The following is a 26,540-nucleotide window of genomic DNA, read 5'->3' as shown; positions in this document are numbered from 1 at the left end:
GACAGATTCCTCCCCGGCCCTCAGTGACACTTAAGTGACCATTGCACTATTATGCATTTGCTGAAATTCCCAGTCCTTTCTGTGTTTTTGCAGAACTCGAGGCAAAGCAGGGATTGCTGATCACTGTTTAAGATGCATCTGACAGCAAGGCAAATTCTATCTCACCTACCATTTCTGTGTATTTTGAGTCTGTATTGTTTCAAAAGACAATGAGAATTAATTTTCATCTACTGCCTTGTCTTATACTTGTGATAGATGTTGGGGTTTTCATTGTCAAATTATTTTTTATATATTATTTTTTAAAAACATTTGCTAATTGAGCATCCTTTGTACCTCAAACAGCTGAATGGTCCATGGACATTGTTTATGAGGTAGTCAGCATTAGCCAGCATTTGGATATGTTTACCTGCAGTTTCCAAAACTATATGAGTATGAACTTTCCTTGACAATAACAGAAATCTCTAATAATTATATGCTGTATGAAGGGGTAAAATAATCCATCATAACTACTCCATTAGGACTAGCTCCAACTCTATGACTCAGGATGGGTCATAGGAGTTTATTTTATTTTTGGCTTTGTCATTAAAAGATGAACTTGTCTACAGAAACAGCACCAATACCAAAAGAGGAAACAGAATCAAACCTGGTGTTCCATAGAATATTGAAGCCACAGCCAGGACTGGCACCAAGCAATGCTAAAGCAACTTTTACTACCACCAGTGTGGAAGATTTTTAAACTGGCTTTTGAGGTTTACCTTTAATCATTTAAATCATTAGGATCAGATTAGGTTGTCCTTTGATGAGGTGCAACTATGCTTTTGATACTATCACTTGCCATGAATCGAGATGCTTGTTTTTTGTTTCTCCTCCATCTTCCACCAACCCTTAAGGCACAACAGATGGGAGAGTGGCATGGCCATTTACAAGAGTGGTCAGCTTTTCAGGAACAAGAAACCTGCACATGCTCTTATCATAACTGTTAACATTACTTGTTTAATGGCTTAACAAAATCTGATAAACCCTATTAAATCTTGAGGAACACCTGACTTACTGAATATGAACAATTACTTTACTATGCAAAACTGAAAGGAAAACTTTGCTTGCTAGTAAACCTGGTTCCCCAGGTCTTCCTAACGCCTACTTTAAAAACTTTATGACAATTTTATTTAACTACACTGTTCTTAGGAAAGAGCAAAATTTGTTAAGTAACCAAGTACAAAATGTAGTAACAAAATAGTTTGACTAAACAGTTATATAGCAACAATGCACCTTAAGGCTATGTCTCTATGTGATTTCTCCAGCAGTATTCAGTCACAGACATAACTTAGTGAGTTTGGTGCAGTCATGACAGACTCCTGTGACCACCAATTGTGTCATCTGAAACAGTGACTTATTCTGACCCAGATTTGATTTTGCCTTAAATGATAGGCTGGCTCTGTGTGTGTGAGAACTGACAACCAATGATTGATCACACAGAAGTGCAATGTATGTAAAGAAGCAACAAGGAAACAAGCAAGTGTGTGTTTAGCACCTCACAAACAGAAGAGGGCTTTGTCTGATGTTTTGTGTTTAATGTACCATGACAAAATAGGAAAAAGCAACAAACTGCAAAACCATAGTTAGGCAGCATGTTATTAGCAGCCAGGAAAAGAGGTAAGCTTACTATAGTTTGGAAAAGTGGAAATATTCTGGAAACATGTTATGTAACTTGACATCCTCAGAAGACAAGCTCGGCAACAGCAGTCGTCATGTCTGACATCTCCTCCTACTTAAAGCTGTGTAATGCGATGATGGCTTTATTTTACAGATTATGCATGTGTGGGAACAAGTGAATAGGTGGCACTTAAATGATTCCACTTAATGGAAAAAGAGAGAACATAACAAAAATATTTTAGTACATTTTTCTTTTTTAAGAAATGCCTACATGGGAGATTAGACCAATACTGTTATTGGCTCATTGGCTTGGCATGGACTGTTTGCGATTTTGTTGCCTGAGGCTGCTGCCCCCAAGGTTTAACAAGTGCTTCTCTAGCACATTATTCATCCATCTATTTATGTGAACACACTTAATTAAAGTTAATAGTAGCTGGAAGAAAAAGAAAATTATTTGTCCTTATTCTTCATTCTATTATAATCACTAAAGAACAAACATTCTTGATAATAAATTAATGTTAGAATTTCGAGACCATGCATTATATTTATACCTTCAACCAGTGACACTGGATACAGTCCCAGATTTTGCTCGAAAAGGAACCCTAACATCGGAGAATCAAAGTCGGGGCGGTGGGATGGGGAAGGGCAGGGTGACACTTGGAAGAAGGAATGAGGAAGAAATCAACAGAACTCTGTACTGGTTATTGATCTTTTGCATGGGTGATTATTGAAAAGGTATGGCGGATAAATAATTATCTTTCATTTAAACCCAGAATTGTGTTGGATATCACTGTGTCTGCAGTTTGGGGCTCAGAAGAGCCCCTGGTGGTTATAATAAAAAGAACTGGTGCTTGCATTCTCAGATTATCCAAGGTTAGGATTCTGTGAAACCTTTATTTTCTTTTTGAATCTATGACTTGAATTCTGGCCCTTGCTGTGAACCTTGGGTTTTGACTAGCATTTTGGGCTTTGGTGTCCAATCTTTGGGCTACTAATATGAACTCATCACAATTCTTGATCACATCTTTTTTCCTGTTTCTTTATCATTAAAATTGTCCCTGAATCTCTTTCTATTTGTGTAGTAAGATAATGAAAGGTGCAAATCATTTACTCCCATACTGAGGTACAGAGAGCAGCCAGTGGCCATTGTTTAAGCTGGAGAACCAAACTTAGGTTTGCATATTTTTCCAGTACAAAAAAGTATCTTGTTTTGCTGAATTCCAATGTCTTTTGTGGTAGCTGATGGAGACACCCTGCTTTAAGGCGCACCACCATACTGATTGTTTAGGAGACTTCCAGGTTACACAGGTGGACAAGCGGCTGCTACTTCAAGGAGTTTTATTATTATTATTATTATTATTATTATTATTATTATTATTATTATTATTTTATTACTTCTTTTAAAGAACTAAGTTAGAATTGCTCCTGTTGTTAGAAAGGGTGACACTTACAGTACAATATAAACCATTCCTTTCAGAATGCAAGTGACCTGTCTGAGAAAAGAAAGAACAAACTAACAAAGTGCAGAAAAAGAAGATATGGGATTAAATGAGCATAAAAATAATGGCCTTTGTAAGGCTTGTGGACAATTCCTTTAAAGGAAGTATGATTAATGAAGTTGTTTTTCTGTTACCCCTGTATTGCGTTTTTATCATAGCCATATTTAATTATGAAAACAACACATTCTAAAAGCAAAGAAAAAGGAGATGACTACACTAGTTTGTGAACAGCCCATATAAAGGAAACTTTAATACATTTGTGAATGTACTATAAAAAATAATGTTTAATTATGAGATGCTTAGTACTGCCACTTTGGAATTCAACCTGGGACCTAAAAAGAACTTTATTAACCCGGCCTAAGAATAAGATTGTAATGTAGAGCTAACGGACTCATTGTTGTGTAGTAAAATACATGTTGTGCTGTGAATCTTCAGTATAAACTGGGAAAGATTTTGCTGGAAATTCTTGGAGGAAACCAGGAACCAACCCTCAATAGAAAGCCAATCTACCACAGGGCATACGTAGACCCACACCTAAACTTGACCGCCTGAGCCACTTTAAAGTATGTTTGTCAACATAAAATGTACATCTTTGACACGTGAGAGGAAAATCTAACTATATATGAAATTAAGCCACCAAGCTATTTGTTACAATTCACTCTTTTTGCTTTCAGAGATTTTATTTTTGGTTAGTGTTTCCTATTTAAATTGTTGTTTAGTTATAATGTTATTCTCGCAGTGTCATTTTGTATTCTGTTTTTACTATGGTCACCATGAATATGTGACTATCCTTGGATGAGTGCCATCGTATTATTTACAGTTACTATGCCTGTTGCACAAAGCCAAAGTCATGTGACATATTGCATCATCATTCTGACCCCATTAAAGATTCAGCTTCTGGCATCTTAGCTTTGGGATAATGGCTACAAGGCTTTGCTATTTAAGAAACATCTTTGGATATTTTTTCTTTTTAACTTTTGTTTTAGCTTGATGCAGATATTCTTGACTTCCTGTTTTCCTGACCCAGTGTGTATATATTTTTACTGAATTTTGTCTCTCCTTCTTTCTTTCCATCACCAAATTTAAAAATCCATTTACATGCTGTGAACACCTTAGCATTTTCATTGTTTTGTGCAACTGTTAATTAAAAAGTAAACAACATTTACATATCCTATTTTTATTTGTAAAGCAATCCAAATCATGTACACAGCCTAAAATTCACAACCAATCATTTAGCATCTGTGTGCTCCTTGTGGGCTGCCAGGTGTATCATTGTGCAATTGGAAATTCAATTATCAGCCAAACTTGCAGCTCTCATCACGTAAGTACAATACCTGTGAATCTGGTGTTCACTAGAATAGCTAGTATATGCTATCATTTTGTCTGGAAAGAACCGAATATGTAAAGGCTCCAGATGATCCAGTGTCTACACAGTATGGCACTGTGATGGGTGCCTTCTGTACTTCATCTGCTATACATACCAAACTAGAGAGCAGAACATGCATCATGATATGCACAGACCTGCTTAGTCCATTTTAGCATGATGGGGGCTAGAGCTTATCAGCTGCAAGAACCAAGCTAAAAGGATCACCAGCTTATCACAGGAAAAGCAGACGAACAGATATCAACATTATGCTTTAAGACAAGTTGGGTGTTTACTTACTGTTGAGTATCAGCGTGAATCCTTTGCTGGCCATATTACTGACCATGTTAGATGCTGTGCATTGATAAACACCCTCATCTGAGTGCAATACCTGCTGGAAGAACACCGTCTGATCATTTTCTGTCAATGATATTCTACCATTAAAGACAAGAGGTTTACCATCTTTAAGCCAGAGAAAGGACTGAGTGTGTGCTGCCTCACAAGTCAAAGAGAAGGTGTGATTTTTAATAGGCTCTGGCGGGCTGGGTCTTATTTCAACATCAGAGACAGGTTCTGTGAAAAGAACGGACATTAAACAATCATACCATTTAAGCATATCATGATACTGGATTATGAGTACAAGCCATTTATCTAAAGAAAAGAGAAGAAGTATATTATTAATACACAGTGTGGTATTCAACTCTAATAGTTAAAAGAAAACAACAGTAAGTATTTAGCAATGAAATAGTTTTTATACACCATTATGAACATTAAATCTTTTTATGCTTCTCTTTGTCTTTATTACATGGGGTGATATTCACTGCATGCTAAAGAAACAAAAAGACAATTTTGTTTTACATTATCATAGAAGGACCATTTAGTTATTGCTTAATGCTTTGTTTTAGGTTTGTATGTTAAAATGGAGAAGCACAGTGATATTGCAGTTAAAGAAGATGCTGCTCTTCAAGTTACAAGTTGGAAAGCACATACCGCACTGTACACTTGGTGATAATACTACTACTTCTACTACTACTACTGCTACTACTGCTTTTTCTGAAGATGGACCATCAAAACAACAGGGTATAAGAGTTTATTTATTAGGTTGCAATCAATTGAATTTTCTCTGAGAAGTCCAGTGTGACATCTATCAGTTCTTCAAGATGAAGACAATGGTTTGTATTCCTCTCCCATGTGCAATAATTTGCAAAGTAAAATGTTTTCTTTTAGAAGTATCAAGAAAAAATCAGTAATAATTTTCAGTCCATTAATGAACTCATTTCAACATGTTCAAGGTCTTGTGAGTAAGGATTCTACTCAGGTGGGGTATCAGTCAGTTCAAACTTCTATATCTTAAATAGGTTAACTGTTCCATTTGAGGTTTTATAAATGATTTTAAAATCTAGTTAGATGAGACAGGTCAGAATAAAGATAAATTAATTTCTGTATTTCAGAATGTCCTGTTTAAAGATTTAAAAGATGAGGTGGCAAGTCATGACATTGAGAGGATCTGGGTGATGCTACTCAGTCTTGGCAGATAATATGATAAAAGAGGATATTTTACTGTAAATAAGGCAATTCTTATGAATCAGCTCTTAATTTGTAGAAAATGAAATGCAATGTATACGTTTTACTTTTACTAGATTATAGTTGTAACTCAAACACCCATTTTACTGTGCTTATATTCTGGACACATTTGGAAACCGTAAGCTAATCTGTGAATGAATAAAAGTAGAAACTTTCTCTCCAGCTATGTGTAAGTATACATTATGAGGTCTATATTTGGGATTTGGGGTATCTGCTTAGCTCTAAGTAATAAAGAGCATAAAGGGGAGAACGGGTCTCCCAAGGGCCAAGCCCATATACTGAAAACAATCATTCATGGTATTAGTAACATAAGAAATGGCCTGCCTATTTGTGCAGTACATAAGTGTTTATAAGAAGAATTTTAAACAGTTGTCATACATCACACAAGTAAAATATGCTTTCATCTGTCATGATACAACACCAAACAAATCTAATCTTCCTCATTTCAGCCTTTTCAACTTTACTTCTTTCTCTTGTAAGACGAAACATTCAAGGTCATTTGCGGAACTAATCTTAATAAAGCCATCTGAGCTGACATCTAAATGGAGTTATACAAAATAAATTCAATCCGCAATAATTCAGGAAACTGCTGAGCAAATCAGATGCTTGGAGAATACCAAATGTCAGTAAAACAAATGACCCTTCTGGCAGCTGTGACGTGTTTGTTATCAGTGTTATAAATTCTCAGTATAAATATGGAAAAGGAGAAATGGGTGCCTTCTGAACTATTTAGAATATGAAGTCATCAGTCATTAAATAAATGATAACAATGTTCATACACACTAAAAAGGGTTTATGCAATTATGGAACTTTCATGTATCTTATTCTGAAATTAATTATGAGTATACTGTAAATATTACAAATATTTCCAAATAAAAGGTCACAGTATTAATAAGTAATTCAGTTTATTTTCAAATAGTTTTACAGACAACTGAAATCAGATACTAAAAATTATTCTCTATGTAACCTCAATAGATAAAGCAAATTCATTTTATGCAGCAATGTTTCATTGAGATATAATAAACAGTTCAGTTTCCATATTTGTAAAACAATTGGAAAAATGTGTTTTATTGTAACTACTTCACTTTAAATGCTTCTTTACCAATAAGTAGATGAAATTCATGACAATGAAGAGAAATGTACAAATAATAAGCTTATTAAAAGCCCTTAAAAATATTATTATAAAAATTAACTTAATATAACTTTGATGATCATGGAATACAAATGCATAATTGACTGGCCTTGTTGCTACAGTGTTATAGACGTTGATGATATACTATACTGATTAGCAAGATAATGTAATAATTACTGCCACCATTTCATAGATCCTCCGTTCAAATCCCATGCTTTGTTGTTGTTTCTATGGAGATGACTGACAATTATAATCACTGAAGGGTTTCTATATGGGTGGGTCCTACAATTAACTTTTTGCTGTGCAGAGCAGTCTCCTGCCTTCAGTCCAGTTCACCTTTCCATGATCCTGATTTGAATTAAGCAATGTCGAGAGCTGTGGAGAGTGTTAAGGTACCAGTCCAATAAGCCCTCTGTCTTCAACCACCACCCAGGTCACATTGCACCCGGCCTTTATTCCTCCTGCAGACAATCGGCTTACACAAAAGCAGACTCACATCATGATTTTGTACTATTCCAATGGGCCCTGTGACAGGCCCAACAGCCACCTACTAGCTTGCAGACACTCACCATCAGGCCTGGCTATAGGAAGAGGCCCCAGCAACCCCATACTGGGCAAGGTAAAACTTTTATGTATTGATCAGTGAGGGCATTTGAATTGTTCTTTGTCTAACACCTCATCTGGAACCAATTAGCCTTGGGATGTTCTAACAGGAGCTTCTGCTCTGGACAACACAGCTCCAAGGGTCACAGCGCACACAAACCTCTTCAGCAAGATAAGATGGAGATTCTGAGAGACACCATAACTTGTATTTTAAGTTAATTAGTAACTGTGTAGTTCTTGTAAGTGTGAAATTGTTTGTGTGTGATTAGGACCATTACTTGACATCCACAATTTGTAGGGATAATACCTGTCTTGTACTCGGTACTGCTAGCATTGGCTTTGACGCCATATCACCATGAATTAGATGTGAGTTTGAGAGTGAATCTGTATGTATTTTGCTATTTATATTTTATTTTTCATGTGTTCCCCTTTCTGTAGCGTAAAATTGATAATTTTGTACTTTCAAAAGTGCTAAATGATATTTACTGATAAATCATAATTATTTACTTTAACTTGGGTAAACTCATATTCAAAACCCTTTTATTGAAGTGTTTGATGTAATTGGCAGAACAGAAGGAAAGCATTTCTGGGATCTAAATTGCATATTTCATATGTACTTTGAATGTATTTCAGTGAAATTTTATTTCACTATATTTTCATACTTACTTTTTATCATATGTTTTCAAGAAATACATTTTGTAACATAATATATTAAACTACTATCATTTTTAATTTATTGTCAAAGATGTTGCCAGGTTTTAAAAGAATTTTCTACTAATTAAGGTAAAAGTACTAAAATCAGCAATTTATACAGTCATGGGCTCTTTTAAGGAATTTTTTCTGTACTTTTGAATTACTGACAACCCAACTGCAAGTTTTATGAACAAATGATCAGTTCTACTACTTATTTCTATATGTAATGCAGTGCCTATAAAATGCTTTTTCGTCCTTGGAAGAATTCACATTTTAATATTACATAACAGTGAATCACAGGGAATTTAATTTGACTTTTTGACACTGATCAACAGAAAAGACTTAAATGTCAAAGTGAAAACAAATCTCTGCAAAGCGGTCTAAATTAATTACAAATATAAAAAGCAAAATTAAAATTATTGTAATTAATCACAAAGTATTTACTCTCTCTAACATGACACACCTAAATCATCACTGGTGCAGCCAATAGGTTTTAAAAATCTCATCATCTGGTCATAGCAGATCACCTCTCTGATGATTCAGCTGACTGTACAATAAAGTCACCTGACCTGTAAGGACCATCAGTGTGGTGGACTAATTAGACAACGAAGGCAAAAGAACACCCTAAACAACTCCATAAAAGGTGATTGAAAAGCACAAGTCAAAGGATGGAGTCAAATAAACATCCAAGTCCCTGAATATCCCTTGGGGTCCAGTTAAATCAGTCATTAAGAAATGGAAAGAGAATAGCACAGCTGGGAATCTGCCAGAGAGTGAGCATGTAAAGACTAGTGAGGGAGACCACCAAGAGACCCCTTATAGCTCAGAAGGACTTACAAGAAACAGTAACTGACACTGGAGAGACTTTCATGTAACAACTATTGTGTGGGTGCTACACCAGTTGTAAATTAATGAGAGGCAAGAAAATAGAAACCAACTGTTAGAAAAAACACACAAAGACTTTGTCAGAAGGCACATGAGGGTCTCTGGACCCTGGAAGGTTTGTGAGGGTAGTGGAGAACATGAGTGCAGCAAAAACAGAAAAATAATTTCTAGTGGAAAATAAATTCTAGATGAACACCTGGAGAAAAATAAATAAATAAACCAGGAGAAAAATTCTAGAGGAAAACCTGTCTCAGTCTGCAAGAAACCAACGCTGTGGGTGGAAATCTGTTTTTCAGCAAGATGACAACCACAATCATAAAGTCAAAGATATATGGGAAAGGCTTAAAACAATAGTGTTATTGTCATGTAGTCAGAGTCCAGATTTCAAACCAACTGAGAATGTGTGGCTGGATTTGATAAAGGCTGTTTATTCATGATCCCTGTGCAACCTGACAGGGCTTGGGCAGTTTAGGAAAAAAGTACTGGAAAATGGCAGATGTGCACACAGACTCAAGGCTGTCATGGTGCCAATGAGTGCACTGACTAAATGTTGCCCTGAAGGGTGTGAATACCTACGTGATCAATTATTTTCTGTATTAAATTTGTAATTTACTTTTGCAGAGATCTGTTTTTTTAACATTAAATAGTATTTTTCTATTGATAAGTGTCAAAAAGCCAAATTAAACTGGCTGTGATTCAATGTTTTATAACTAAATGTTAAAACCTCTAAGAGTGTGAATCCTTTTATTGCACTGTATATGTGACAGCTCTAGTTCATACTTTTTGTTTTTTACTCTCAGTGAATGATATTTGCATACCATTAATTATTTCAGTTTTAAAAATGCTGCCTATAAAATGGCTGTTTTTATATTACGGACAACAGTTTCATTTTTTCACAGTGTAGCACAAATATCACTAAGTGCAAATACCTTCACATTTATGAAGTTTCAGCTATAAGCATTATTCAAGGTCAGTTTTTCACATTGAGATGACCTAGTGCTTGCATTTAAATGCAATATATTTAAAGACTATTAGGTATTGCATCATTATTATCATGTTTGAGGAGTATTATAACATTTTCACTTACTTTTACAGCCTAGATGCAGACTGTAAAAGTTTTCAAGTTGAACAGTGAGGCGGTAGCAATGGTTTGATTGAAAACTATACTTCATCAATAAATAAGTTTAAATGGATATTGTTCACACAATCTAAAGAGGTGACATGTTACGAGTCTGAATGTACTTGGAGTTAGTGTGCGTGTGGGAGTTAAGTGTGTTCAACAATAAATTGGCATCTTATCTACGTTTAGTTCTAGCATTGTACCCAACACTGCCAGCACAGCCACAAATCTCCTGTGACCCATTTATTCTGTATATTCTGTTATTATGTTCAGACTGGACACATACCTGTATGTTTGTCACATTTGCTTCGAATATAGTGTTATTGGCAAGTATTTGCATGACTTAAATTTCTTATCAACATAAATACCTTTACTAATGGAAGTAGCAATAGTATAATCTACATCAAATTATCATTGAATTAATAATATTAAAATTAAAGATAGGCAAAAAATGTTTTTTTAATATTACAATTTAACAATAATCAGTCTTCTGTAGATAATTTATCAATTAAAAAATGCACACAATAACACTCGCCTTTTTACTCACCTATGACATCAATCACTTTGTGGACAGCAGCATACCTGAGTGTAACATCATTGAAAGCCCAACATGTGTAGTTACCCGCCTGATCCACCTGAATGTTCCTTATTTCGAGCTCCTGGCCTCTTTTGTTAAGAGAAATTCCATTTAAGAACCATTGAAACTGAGCAGTAGGATTGGACTGTGCTGAACATTGTAAAATAAGGGAAGATCCAGCAGCATAGACTGGTTTATTAGGACTGACAGACAAAGTGGGCAAGTCCGGTCCATCTAAAATACACACACAGTAAGTTTGAACACATTAAATGTTCTAACTCTTTTTTTCTCTTCATTTCTATGTAATTAATTTTGTAAAGCATACATTACTAATACAGCATTTTTACTGTGCTAAAATATTGTTTGTCTTGATATACAATCTTTTAAGATATTTTATGAATGACTTCACCTAATCATTTCCTTCATTTATAAATATACAAAAGTATAATATAATACAAAAGATCGATTTTCATCCATACTTACATTTTACATTAAGGCTAAAGGGCTTGCTGGTGCCGTTACTGACATGGTTATACACGTAACAGTAGAAGGGCCCATCATCTGATCTCAACACGCCTGATATCGTTAGAGTTCTCTTATCAGCACTCAAGTGAATCCTCTGAGTATCCGACACCTCTGAGCTGCCATTGAACCACCAGCAAGAGATGTCTGAGCCAGAGGCTGTGCAGGTCAAAGTCACTGTGTCATTGAACTCTACAGGATTAGTCACATTGGACTGGATTGTGGGTACAGAAACTGGATCTGTAGAGAAAGTGTAAAAAAAAGTTGTGATATTAAAAACATTAAAACTGGTAATTAGTCTACACTCAGCTAAAACCCAGTAGCTACAAGTAGATAAAGCGTATCTACAGTGCATTTTCTAAACTAGGCCTGACGATAGCTGGCAATCTTTGCAGAATTAATTGACTTGTGGGCGCTGCAATAGTTTAATAAATACCAGAGGACACCCCTCAGACAAATCTCTGGATTTATTTTTATGTCTAAAATATTTTCTCTTTTTAAGTTGGCCATTGAGCTCTGTGCTATAATGAAGTTAATAGGGTTCTTGGTAGACAAAAGACAACATTTTCCCAGATGCACTTTACTATCACAATCTACACTTATTCAATGATTTAGGAGCACCTCCAAATAGAGATAACACAGCTTTGCACGAGAACAAAGAAGGTATTTGGTTTGGATTCCTTACCTTTGGAGGAGCATTCAAATTGTATGAAACTAACAATGGTCTAGTCCACTCTACCAAACTACACTCCAAGAATAAAAGCCATGGTCAGACAAAGTAGATGAGAATTTGTGCAAAGTAATTCTTTTGTTTCAAACTATTTTCTGCTCTCTATTTCCCTATTTGTATTATTGTGCACAATAAACATCATGAAATCCGTAAATCATTTACTAGTTGCTATTACATTCAGAGATATTTTGGTTAGAGTTGCTTCTTTATAACTCGAGTCCAGAGTTCGTCCATGGCCCAGACACTCTCCATGTTGAGATTGCACAATTTCTGTACTTTTACATTGTTTTCTCTTTTGTTTCAGTTTCTCCATACCCCAAAGACGTGTACATTAGGCTGACTGGTAACTTTAACTTTGTTCTGTGGTTGTGTATATGAATGTGCCTTGCAATGGACAGCCGGCTCATACTGGGTTTGTTCCTACCACTGATGCTGCCAGCATAGACCTTGCTACTGATTACTGGAATACATTGATACAGAAATTGAAATAATTAATGCTGTTGTTATTTATGTGGGACACTGAACTTTAATAATACTGAGGTGAGAAGTCTCTTTTGAGTACCCGCATATCACATAAAACAGAATGACACTGAAACCCCACAGCCTATGTAGGGATTTCATTCAATACACTGAGTGAGCGTCTCCTGAATAAATAATTTGCAGATCTTCAAAGTTGTTTAAACAAGCATACACAGATTTATTTTTTCATTTTTAATTTGTTGTTTCTCTGCATTATTATTACTGGCATTCTTGCTCTATCTTGCTTTTAAACATGACTGTTATGCTCAAACAATGAAGATTAAGAGAGTGTCTTGTCCTACAACAAGATTAGTCTGCAGATCATTGCCATCATCATCACCATCACCACTTTTATCTTTAAATTTTATCATCACTTTTGTGACCCTCATTTTCAAAACATTACTGCTTGATCCGTCTGTTTTCTTCCAATGAGCATCATTACCCATTTATTCTTTTCATTTCACAATTTCTCCATGTACTTCTTCCAGGCATCTTTAATCCCATAACTATCAGTCATGATGATGTTAGTCCAAATTTATCAATGATAATACTTTAAATGCATTTGAAAAACATATATTTCATCCCGATTTTAAATTTGACTATCAACTGAGAATATTTCCTGGACAAGTTCACTCTGATTCAGTGTTTTAAGGGTCAGGAAATGAAAATAGTTTTGAAGACTGGTATGTAGTGAGTCGCCATGCAGTTGGTCTGAATACGCATGTGTCTCTATTCTTATGAAAGTGCTTTTGTCATGAAGCACTTAATCTTTAGTGCCATTATTTAGATTTTATAACATCTGAAAAAAAAACTATTTTATATGCTAATTAATGAAGCTGCGCAAAATCCCACCAGACGGGTGAAATCCCACCATCACCTCCTTATGGGGCCAGCCGAAAACAAGAACTGTCAGGGAACTTGACTAACAGTGGGGTCTCCAATGACAGGTGGTGCGACACATTGGTTGGAGTAGTTTATTTATCACATCAATCATGTTATGTCCATTTGAAACTTGACTGAGAATGTTTATAATGTAAAATCACATTAAACTTGTTACGCCAGGTAAAGCTCAGTGGTCTTCTTCACTTAATCAGCTGCAAGACCTCACAAGCTGGAGTAGACAAGCAAGTACAGGACATCCTGTTAAACTGTTTCTGTTATTAGTAGACAGTAAGGTGGTGCATGGCCTGTAGAAAAGAACTGTGATCATGCAGACGCCCATGAACAGTGGATTACGAAAAAGGAATTATTTTTCTTTGTTAGCTTTACCATTGGATCTACTTGAAAATCTTCTCTCATTGATATCATTCATTTCATAGTTCCAAATCAGTACGTTTATCAAATAAGGGTGGATAAAAACACCACATTTGTTATGGCAAACAATATCTTCAAATATCTGAAGCCACTCTAGTCAATTATTATTTATACAGGGTGGTCCAGATCTAATTATGCAATTATGCAATTTTCATTACGCTATAACTTATTAAGTTTATTACATAGAGAATTCACAAAAAATTCTTTAGCAGTATATTCAGATTGGAAAGTTAGTTGAACTTTGGATCAGTGTGAAAATTATTCAGTGGTTGTTCAACATTAATGTAAATTGTAGTCAACAAGTAAGATTTAATTCTCCTCCATCATCCCTAAAAATACATTTACATTTATTTGCTAAGCACACACTTTTATACAAAGCGACTTACAAAAGAGTAACATTAGGCTACGGTCTGTTTTGTTCAGCAAAGGTAGTGGGACAGGGAACCACAGTTGATTGCCATAAGTAAAAAGATGTAATAACTCATACATTTACAATCAAAGATTACAATCAGTAAAGCAATTATGCTTAAACTAAACAAAAATATAAAGTATATAAAGTACAGCAGTTCAAAGTATTTTTTTTTGTTATTAATCTTGTGTCCTATAAGGTTATATTCCATTACCAGTACCACATACTGTATTTCATATACATTTTTGATTCATGCAATGGACTACATGCACACTCTCTTCCAGATTCCATGTAAGCCTGCTACTTCACTTTCAACGCTAAAATCAAAACAGAACAGCTATGGAGTTTTTCACCCAATCACCTCAAGATGTGCCAGACTTACAGTAAACGATGTAAGTCACATTACTCAAACATTATGCCACCCGCCACGAGCGGTGAATGGCTTCAAACGATATGTTTCAAGCTACGCCCACAATTATGAAGGTAAGATCCGGACATATTAACATGTTTGTGTACAAGCCAAGGTTAACGTAGTGATACCGCTTAACGTGTGTCAATCCCTGTTACAATTTAACTTGTCAAATTCAGTTTCAAACAAGGATTTGGAGAATGGAGAGCTTACCATTAGGGCTCAGGGCTACAGGCCACTGGAAAACCAAAAGCCTCACAGTTAGTAAGTTATCCTGCAGGTTCAGTACAGGCTTGTTCATGAGACAGGTTCATGTTCATCAAATCAAGTTTCTGTAAATTGTTTGATCTAAAAGCATAAAACACACAGTTGTGGTCCTGGGGAAATTTATTATCCACCTCCTCCTCCTCTCTGGTGTGTCATCCATCGGTCGCTATCTCCTCTCCCAAACCCCTGGTCTTGAAAGTGGAATGGAGAAATTGGTCCATCCAACTTACACAGAAACCGCTCCCTTCTTCAACAATAGCTGCTCTGTCTCACACTGTGGCTCGTGGAAATTCTCTTTTGTAAAATGCAGACTACAAACTCAGGATGATGACAAACTGTAAAGCTCTCTCTCTGAAAGTGATGATCCATTTAGATCAGGATTCTGCATTAGAGGCAAATGTATGAATACTAACTACCTTGTCGTATGCACTGGAAGCTGAACACAAATGTGCACATCAATGTTTAGCTGTAGAGCTATCTGTACTTTGAAATTTAAGCTTCTTTTCTCTGACATTCTCACCACTAAACAAAAATTACAACTGCAGTATGGAAAATGGAAGTGACTGAGCGTGCTGAGATTTCACCAGAAGTACATCTGCACTACCCTGTACATCTGGCCTATTTGCAAATATGCTGATAATTTTGCACTGGTGGAGTTTTAAAATCCAACACCTTATGCTACGAATGTTTTAACAATCAGGTGTCATATTTATTTAATAAATAACCTTTTGATAACCTTCCCAAAGTAAATGTGAAGAAAAGTAATAAGATAGTCTAGATAATCATAGACTTCAAGAGAAAAAGAAGTAGTCCCCACCTACTAATATAAATGGAAAACTAGTTGAGCCAAACACATTGTTAAAAGATTTGGGAAACCAGGCTGTTAGCTAGTTGAGGTTTTTGAGTGGGCACTGAAAATAATTGCATGTTTTTCTAAAATAAATGGAATGATTTTAGTATTAACTGCTGAATTTTACAAAGTTGTATATATAATGTTTGTAAAAACATGTAGTCAAGAAAGTTAAACGACAAAGTGTGTTTAAAAAGAAAGCAAAATGTTTAGAATTGATAAATTGTCTGTGGAAGAGATCATTTTGTATCCTTTTGACTACTACTCTTATAAGCCCAAAAGTCACAGTTGAAATTATTTACCTTGTAAACTTCACACATTTTTTTACCTTTGTGACTTCCATTCCACCTTTAAATTCATGCATTTCAGAGTTATTTTTAATTTTGGGATGGACTTGCACTGCAGAGCAGGTAAAATGCTTTTAATCCTGATCCACTGCTCCTCAACTGTCACCTCAGTTAGAAGTTTGTCCAAGTTTATCTTTTTCAGTCTTTCTCACAAATAATAATAATAATCCTACTAAAATTAGTTTTTCACAGTTTTAGTTTTTGAACACCATCTCAAAACACTGTGAAGTACGTTATGTAATGATCATCATATTGTGATGGTTTGATCACTTCTACCAACTGAATTTTTCCTGCAAAATGTTAAATCCAGAGAAAGTTTTCCTCTTGTTGATGCTTTAACATAATGTATTAAAAATGAATATTTAATAATAATAAAAACAGTCACTGATTTCCTCTAATTCTGTTCTTATTCTCATCTACTGTAAAGGGAGGATCACTAAATATTCAAGCAATTTTCATTTTGGGAAACAAATGTGCAACTTTCTGTGCTGTGTAGCTTCATGAAAGCTCAAATTTGATAAAGCAAGCAAAGAAAGGTTAGCATTTGTGCAGAATCTGTTGAAAATTCAGGTAAATAAGGATTTATTTGCTGTTTTAGGTTTTGAGGCATATTAAACAAAAAATGTTTCAGGCGTTGAGTGGTCAATTCATTAAAACAATATGAAATGGGGAAATGTATAGGTATCAAAATAGATGGAGCACAAGAAATACCAGGGAAAATAACTGGATTTACTGCTTATGCAAAAGTAGTTGATCCCAAACTGAAATTGATTCATTGCTACAATCACCAAAAGGCATTAGCTACATAAATAAATAAATTGGGTTATGTGGCCAAGATAATAAATTTCATAATGTGTTCTTTGACCTCAAGAATGTCTAGAAAAAATGGAAACCGTTCAACCCAACTTGTTCACCTTCTCACTAAACCCGGGATTTTCTGATTTTTAAACTACTCACCTTAATATTTCCACCTGAATGTCACCCAGTGTTTCCTGCAGAGGCATTAGCTCTCTTGGAAATGTGTTCTTTTAATATTGTGGCTTATTAAATAATTAAACAATATCATAATATACCAGAAAAGGCGATATCCCTCCCATAGTGATTACGCGGTACAAGAATCACATGAGACAAAATATCTTTTAGCTTACATTTACTGACGTTTTACGCAGTTACAGACGGGAGGCATATGGACAGACTTTATCCAGGTGGGAATCTGGATCAACACAGTCAGCCATTTTTCCGTCCCTACGCTGGGAGGTTTCAACACCTGTGTTGGCACAGCCTCGAAGGGTCTGGCCACTGTCCAGACCTTTTATATGGTTCTTGCTTCATTTGCTGGTCTTCTCGTTCCAAACAAGGGCTGAATTCCTCTCCCACAAAATACAGAAATATCATAGTGCTTACATGTCGATTCTCATTCTCCCAAGAAGGAAAGAAGGTTTGTGCTGATAGAGGACAGAAATACCCTAACCTGTGTTTAAGCTGACTATACAAGCCTCCAGTTGTCTTTGGCTATCTAATCCAATGCTTGGTCAGCAATTCTAACTGCTGAGCCTCTGTGTGCCACAGTTAACATGCACATGTGAATAAAACTCATAACAGTACTGTCCAGATACAGTGACATAAAGAAAATGTAGTATTACAAGCCACCCTTTGTCACTGGATCTGTGACAAAAAACAATATTTGAAAGTCATATCCACAAAACAAAAGGTACTTGATCCCCCATCACAGTGTCAATATTTCAAGTCATTTTGGACATGTGAGATGTAGTATCACTATAGCTTCTGTACCATTCATCTAAAACCAGCGTAAACATGGACAAACAGTTACATTTAACATGCTGTTATCAAGTAGTGATATCTCATCAATGGTGTTAGTGGAGATTTTTGCCCTGTTATTTCTTACATAGTCTGTGTTGTGTCTACATATTACTGAATTCATGCAGTGGGTGTCATAGCATCAGATTATATTACAATCCTATATAGCATCTTGATGGATTACACTATTCTTTGGCACTTCTATCATTTCTAGCTTCAATATGTTGCTAGATGTGCCCACCCTTTGATGTCTGATCCCTTTATGAGTTACAATAGTTGTAACATAACTCAGATGCTATTCTAGCTTCATTGCTATGATTATTAATTGTTCTTAACTAGTATTATTGCATAATTGTTCATTCACTATCTGTTATCCTCCCCAACTTCACTATCAGATGTTCTATTCCAAGTTACCAATTTACAAGTTCACATCATTGATAAATCATGCATATCCTCATACCTTTGAGCCCTTCTTATAATAGTTTCAAGTATATTCCTAGACTTGCTATATATATGCCTTGTCCAACTCAGTGGTTTGTTAACAAAGTCTCTTTCTTGGTGGCTTTGCAGATTGGTAACTTTGCAGATCCGTCTGAACAAAGTGTGACTGCTTCAAGGCACTAAAGTTTGTTGTTACTGGAACAGAAAGTAAACAGTCCTTTTATCATTAGGGAGCTCATAAGATGAACACATGGTGACTGTCCCTTTTAGCAGAGGTGCACTTCCCTCTAAGCTTGCACTGTATTCAGTGGTCATTCATGGGAGCCTTCAACAGCTGTCACATCACCTCAGTGGCTACAGCCTGTCCCTGCCACAGTCCATAAAACTTGTCTTAGTTCATGGCATCAAATCTGAGTAGCTGGACTTGCAATCTTTCTTTAGTTCTTTACTCCGTTCCTCTGGAAAGCAAGTGTTTCTTCACCAGCTATTCTCAGGTATGTGCAACAGATTAAAAGTCATTAGCGCAGTACAGTCTCTGTAAATCTTCGTTTGTGTATACACCACCTGTTACTTCATTCATGAAACTTTACCACTGAATGGAGAGGCTTTAACCACTAAATTTAGTGGATAAACTTAAGCTACTTGCTATGCTAAACTAGCGAAGGGTGGAAGGTAGAGCAAATACATAACATAAAGCAATTATTTCCCAATCATATGTATCATACAAATGCAGCATTATAAATGACAATTCTAGACCCGCAGTTCAGTCTCATAAAATAACAGTAAGAAATAGAGTAATACATTTAAACTATGCTAGTGACAATGTTTCTTCAGTAGGATCATACATTACACAAAATTAACACATTGCCTCAGTTATCCAAGTGTCTTAACTTATAACAGGATGTTATATACAATGGTTCTAATGTATAACTGAATAATCCATTTTGCTATGTGCATTATCACTGAGCATTAACCTAATACATTGATGCAATAACAACTCTTCCTAAAATTAATCACTTACAGAGACAAATCAATAAATGTATTTCAATTCTAATACAGTCTGTAATTACTGAAGTGACAATAATAATAATCATTTGTCATACATCAAAATATGTAAACCCTCTATACTGTTCTTTCAAAGAATGAAATCAGTCTAGTGTTCATTTGTTTGCATATTTCATTAAAACATTTAACACTTGCACTAAATCAGCATGCAAGAAAATTATTCTAATAGCTGCTATTCATTAATTTATGATTGATAAATATTCACTATCCTACGATTAGATTATTTCTAATTGCTATGCCCAAACTTGCTATTAAGCTATTTTTTTTGCAACTTGTATAAAACATAGTTTGTTTTCCATCCGTTGGTCACTGGATTTGCTGAATCTGGAGAACAAGAACATCTATAGATTTTAAATGCAACTTTTATGCTTATAACACTTTTCATGAAATTCAGATTTGAAAATTCTTCTCTTTAACTGACCATGTTACAAGCTATTCTGAGATTCGTCGAGGTCAATAAGTCATGGCGTTATTTAAACTCTGCATCTGTTTGCAGGCTTCAAAACACAGACCAGGCACAGATTGTGTTATCAATCACCAGTCATGATCACTATTGATATTCACATGTATTACATTTAACTTTGAATATTCTTATATGGGACGTCTCCCATTTCTACAGTTTAACATTCTTAGTCAGCTGACGAACATAGAAAGACAGACTTACAAATGACATAAACACGCATCTGCCACCCCAGACTCTGAATAAAAATAATTTATTCGTCTTTTATTTTCTTTTCTAGATTCTAAACTCTGCTTCATGTCCAAGTAGAATTACTTAGCTAAAGCAGAAATTCGTTCACTAGAGAACAGACAATCAACCTTCACTCGTTTCAGTCATTTCTACACACAGTATTTGGCAATTGCTTCATTCTTTCACATGTATTCACATACTCACGTTCTCTTTACAACAATACTTCATTCACAGAATAAAGTTCTCGATTTCTAGCACACGTGCTATAAACTCACTCGAGGTTGTGCTTTTTTGTTTATCTATAGGGTTTCACCATGCAACATACTTAAGCACGTCTTTTCCTTCATGCTTATTATTAATCAAACAACATCTCAGGCCGCAAGCTGATATTACTGAAAATATTAGGAATGCTTCTTACCTCAGTTTCATACGCTATTTTCCAGATCATGGAATTTTCGTGGCGAACATACGACTCAGCGTCAAACGAGGGTAACGTATTACCCGTTGGCGATCCGTAAATTCTGCGACAACAAGAAAATCCACGCGAGGAAATCACGCAGCACAATTCCACAACAAGAAAGTGTTCCCAGAAAAAGTTATGCGGTCACAAAGAATATTCTGACTTAACAAGGAAAACATACATGCTTGAACCTTTATCTCATATCACCGGGCAAGTGTGCTAACCACTGCGCCACCATACATTCCCTTAAGAGTTCCCAAAATACATAACCTCCATTCATGCACAATCGGGCACATGCTACATATCCGTGAGAACTTGTCTCCTTATTATTTAGTATTATTAAAGAGTATTTTTCCTTTAAACTTGATCAGGGTTTAAAAGAAAAAATGTTTTGCACGTTTATAAGTTTTAAACAAAAGTGGAGACATTCTTTTTGATTTGCTTTAAACCAATTGTTCTTATTGTAAGTTTTAACCCCAAATGTATTTATTCTTTTCCACTTTGTTGTTCGAGCTCTTTTGCATTTTAGCTATATGTGTACACCGTTTTACAAATTCTTTTTAAACATTAGCTTATAAAGTATGTTCGTTATTTAAGCTATATTTAAAAGGTAATTTAATTATTTCTGTGTGTTTAAACACACGGCAATTTCTTAAAAGTACCAAAATAGGTGGGGTTTTGCCAAAACCTTTAACCTTTACCCTTGTAGGTAGACTGATAGAAACAGCTGGCGTCTTTTAGACTGCTTGTAACACGTGGACGAAGCTTGTATTTTTGCATCGAGCTGCTTGGATGCCATTAAAGATTTCTACAAATTATTTTAGCGATCGTGATTGAGACGTTATGGATTCTATCGCTGTTGCTTTGATTTCATCTTTAAGTTTTTTCAGCTCCGCTGAATTACCACGCAAACGGCAAGGTGAGTGCAATGCCTGCATGTCTTGTCTGCCTGCCGCAACTAATATACAATAACGCGCCGTTCTTTATAGCCTTCAATATTGTTTTCTAAAGGCTAGCGATGTAATTTATTGTAAATACGTGTTTCCCAACACGGCATTTACTTTTCTAGGTAGATTTTGGGCTTCGACGGCCATTAATTAATCTGTGCTGCCCCTGTGAGTGCCGTTTCATTTTACTGGACAGCCAGTCTCGTGCCATCAGTTTCAATCTTGTTGTATTCCATTTATTTTGTCCAATTTTAGTCCCACTTATGCGTTAAACTTAAAAGTCCAACCTTAAAGTTCACTCTCATACCGTAGGTAGCAGACGCTACACGATTCGCCGACAGATGTCGGGCTTTCTTTCCAGCCTCATGCACTGTGCCGAGTTTGACAAGTCCGCCTCTTGTCTTTTGATGGGATAAATTAATCAGGCCAGGCATGTTAAGGCAGTTTTTAATTCTCGGCCGGAGTCCATGACCGTCGCGCAACCAATCCGAAATATATATATCAAATATTATTACCGAGCCTCCCATTCATCAGTGTAAGCATATGTTTAATATATATATAAAATATTATAATTAATATATAATAATAATTATTAATGTAGCCACAATCCTGCCGACTACGCCATTATGTTTCCTGCAGAGGCATTAGCTCTCTTGGAAATGTGTTCTTTTAATATTGTGGCTTATTAAATAATTAAACAATATCATAATATACCAGAAAAGGCGATATCCCTCCCATAGTGATTACGGTACAAGAATCACATGAGACAAAATATCTTTTAGCTTACATTTACTGACGTTTTACGCAGTTACAGACGGGGAGGCATATGGACAGACTTTATCCAGGTGGGAATCTGGATCAACACAGTCAGCCATTTTTTCCGTCCCTACGCTGGGAGGTTTCAACACCTATGTTGGCACAGCCTCGAAGGGTCTGGCCACTGTCCAGACCTTTTATATGGTTCTTGCTTCATTTGCTGGTCTTCTCGTTTCCAAACAAGGGCTGAATTCCTCTCCCACAAAATACAGAAATATCATAGTGCTTACATGTCGATTCTCATTCTCCCAAGAAGGAAAGAAGGTTTGTGCTGATAGAGGACAGAAATACCCTAACCTGTGTTTAAGCTGACTATACAAGCCTCCAGTTGTCTTTGGCTATCTAATCCAATGCTTGGTCAGCAATTCTAACTGCTGAGCCTCTGTGTGCCACAGTTAACATGCACATGTGAATAAAACTCATAACAGTACTGTCCAGATACAGTGACATAAAGAAACATGTAGTATTACACCCAGAGTGGACTAAAAATTTTAGAGCCAAGCAGAACCTCTGTTAAGCACATTTGTGCATTCAATTCAGCTCAATAAAATAAAATATTGCGGCAGAGTTGTGATGTATTGCATATTAATATAAAAACAAGAATTATGACTGATATTACTAGTACTGCGTAACCAAAACACTTACTTAGTAGTGATGCTTTGTTTTTAACCCAAGCTGAAAACAGGTTTTGATATTTCTATTTCCCTCATGGATCTTGTCTCACTCTAAACCTAATTATGTCATATCATCTACTGTTAAACCGTACTTCTAAAATTTTTATTATTATGCTGTATTAAGGATTTGTTCTGTTCTGTATATTGTGTTGTATTGGCCCCTACTTTTGACACCCACTGAACGCCCAACCTACCTGGAAAGGGGTCTCTCTTTGAACTGCCTTTCCTGAGGTTTCTTCCATTTTTCCCTACAAGGTTTTTATTGGGAGTTTTTCATTGTCTTCTCAGAGAGTCAAGGCTGGGGCTGTCAAGAGGCAGGGCCTGTTAAAGCCCATTGCGGCACTTCCTGTGTGATTTTGGGCTATACAAAAAATAAACTGTATTGTACTCTTGGCGCTTATTTTCGCCTTTACCTTTATATTGTCAAAATATTGAAAATATAAAGGTATATTTATTATTATATATATTGTCAAAAATACGCAAAGTTAGCATATCTAAAATATGACACGATATGGTTCATTTACATACAGCACAACATAAACAAACAAACAAACAAATAAATAAATAAATCTAAACTCGCTCTGCCAGGGTATAGAATTCATCTATTATTTAAACACAAACGCAGTCTCTTCTGGGTGATAAACACAACTTTAAACTTTTTTTTTCTAAATGTATGTCTGTGATTGCTTTCATCACATACTACGGAGCAAACCTACATCGTGATTAAATACGATATGATGGTAATAGGTACTGATTTCTAGGGAAGGGTATTTGGGTCACAGACAGAAAAAGGGAAACAGTGAGGGAAAAAAGTTTATTTTTGATTAAAAGTCGAAATGTCAACTTTAATCCTGTTGTTTATTTTGTTATTAAAGATGACATTTCCACATTAACTTCAAAATTTCCACTTTAATCTTAGAATCCTTACATTTATACTAGGTATCATATATTACATTTTACAGTTAAATTGTTAACTTCTTTTAAATAATTTATACTGTTAATAATTAATCATTTGGGGTGTACGGTGGTGCAGTAGTAGTGCTGCTGTCTCGCAGTAATGGAGTCAAGTCCCAGGTGTTCCCTGCCTGGATTTTGCATGTTCTCCTGGTGATTTTCTCCAGTTAGCTTTAGTTTCCACCCAAAGTCATGCTTATTAGGGGATCTGTCGATGCAATATTGACACAAGTCTATGTGTGTGTACATATTGCTCCCTGTGATGAGCTGGCTCCATGTCCAGGATTGCTCCTGTCTAGCAGACTAAGCTTGCTGGGAACGGCACAACCCTGCATTCATGGTTGGAATAATCAAACATGTATAACAAAGATTTTTCAATGTTCCTTCAAGGTTTTGAAGAATCATTGTTCTAAGTTTGCAACTGGTTTTACAGTCCACATTTATCTTATGGTGATAGTGGAGAAAGAAAATGGAAAGATAGGAAGTAGAAATCGGTAAGTTTCATAGGGACAGAACAGTTGCAATTAAGAAAGCCCACCAAGAAGGAAACCCAACATGAAAACATGTAAACTCCAGGCAGGGTACACCAGGGACATGACCCCTTACTGAGAGGCAGCAGCTCTACCACTGAATCACCAATTTAGATGAAGTTAACAATTTATCTTTAAAATGTACAACATATACTTTAATTCAGTTCATCATGAAAATAATACCAAGGCTTAGCTCTCTGAACCTTTGAAATCCTGTTATATCATGAAGTTAATGTTACTTTGTGTGGCAATCGCTGCATGTGGCTCCTTTCGGGGCAAGAGGAAACCCGTTTAAGAAGCACATAGCGATTGTAGACTAGGTCGGGGAGCACGTGCTGCTTTAATTACAATAGGCTTTGCAAAACTCTACTAAATTAAATGTCGATTTTAGGAAGAAGTTTTCGACGTTCTACTTTAATCATGAAATAAACAACAGTACAAGATCAAAGTGGAAATTTCGAGATTAAGACGAAATTTCGTCTTTAATGCCGAAATAAACTACAAGATTAATCTCGAAGTTCTCACTTTAAAGATGAAATTTAGACTTTTAATCACTAAACACAACTTTTATTTTCCTAAATATGTCCCTAATTTTTATCTTCTCCATGGCCCTAATACTCTTCCGCAGATTTCACAGCTTCGTGACAAAAACAAATTCAATTAAAATAATGTTTAGCTACAGTGTGTTAGGGATGATCTGCCGTCAAATTAAAACTGCACTTTACTTACCTAACACTTGAAGTGTGACACTTCCACTTCCACTTGCACTCCCTCCCTCAGTAGTGATGCTCACGCTGTACTGTCCCGAGTCATGTAGTGTCAGTCTAAAGAGCGACAGAGATCCCGTCATTGTGTTCAGATGGGCTCTCCTTCATACCCCACTCCGTATGAAACTGCACCACCCACACAAGTCGCCACATTGTTAGTATTGTTTAACCTCCAGGTCACAGCCTGTAACACGACATTTGAAGGATTAAGTAAAAGTTTAATGTCACATCGCCGCCTACCCGTCCGAAAACGGGGCTTGTGGGAATAGTGAGACTCAAACTGGAGCAGCCTGTGGGAAAGGAAAAAAGTAATACTTAAAATAAGTTTTACAATAAGTTGGCACAGTGTGACTAAAAGTGTAAACGGAGCACATGGATCAATTATAAACGTCTTCTTACTTGAATGGAGAGCCACGGACAGAACAGCACAGACTGCGGCTTTTATTCGCAACTCCATCTCGGACCGGCAACTGGTAGCTGCAGCGGTGACTTCTAAGAAGTGAAAGTAACACGGCAGGGGGGGAAGTGGAAAAACACGGAAGAGCCACCATCAGATCTGAAAAAATGCGGACTTGTTTTTAATTACGGTGTTTTAGTATGTAGTATGTTTAGTTGCGAATGTAAGGTTTTGTATTTTTGTGTGTTTACTTTGAAAAGGCTCCAAGTGCGAGCGATGTGATTAGAATTAAGCTTGTCGAACACGTCTGTTATTATTATTATTATTATTATTATTATTATTATTATTATTATTATAGCCCTGCGATATTAAAGGCTATGTATAAATTAAAGACTGAATGGAGAAATTAAAGTTTGAACAGTAGTCATAACATTCTCAGAATCAGTCAATGACTAATAAACGTAAAAAGGTGTGCTTTAAACCTTTTTTAAATACTCGTAAAAT

General features: G+C 35.8%; 1 protein-coding gene across 1 annotated transcript in view; it reads right to left on the bottom strand.

The window, feature by feature from the left end:
* Window positions 1-25,736, bottom strand: part of LOC120522120 (carcinoembryonic antigen-related cell adhesion molecule 5-like) — a 33,979-nt gene extending 8,243 nt beyond the window's left edge. Inside the window, exons 1-4 of the mRNA XM_039743279.1 lie at window positions 25,602-25,736; window positions 11,593-11,871; window positions 11,080-11,259; window positions 4,816-5,088 (exon numbers count right to left, since the gene is read on the bottom strand). Coding sequence (XP_039599213.1) covers window positions 4,816-5,088; window positions 11,080-11,259; window positions 11,593-11,871; window positions 25,602-25,722 — 853 coding nt within the window. The 5' untranslated portion in view covers window positions 25,723-25,736. The remainder of the gene's footprint in view (window positions 1-4,815; window positions 5,089-11,079; window positions 11,260-11,592; window positions 11,872-25,601) is intronic.
* Window positions 25,737-26,540: the final 804 nt, after the last annotated feature.

This window comes from Polypterus senegalus, unplaced genomic scaffold (assembly GCF_016835505.1).
Source record: "Polypterus senegalus isolate Bchr_013 unplaced genomic scaffold, ASM1683550v1 scaffold_2770, whole genome shotgun sequence".
In the NCBI taxonomy this organism is placed as follows: Eukaryota; Metazoa; Chordata; class Cladistia; order Polypteriformes; family Polypteridae; genus Polypterus; species Polypterus senegalus.
Note: the sequence above shows the minus strand (reverse complement) of the source record. Positions and strands in the feature narration are given on the sequence as shown.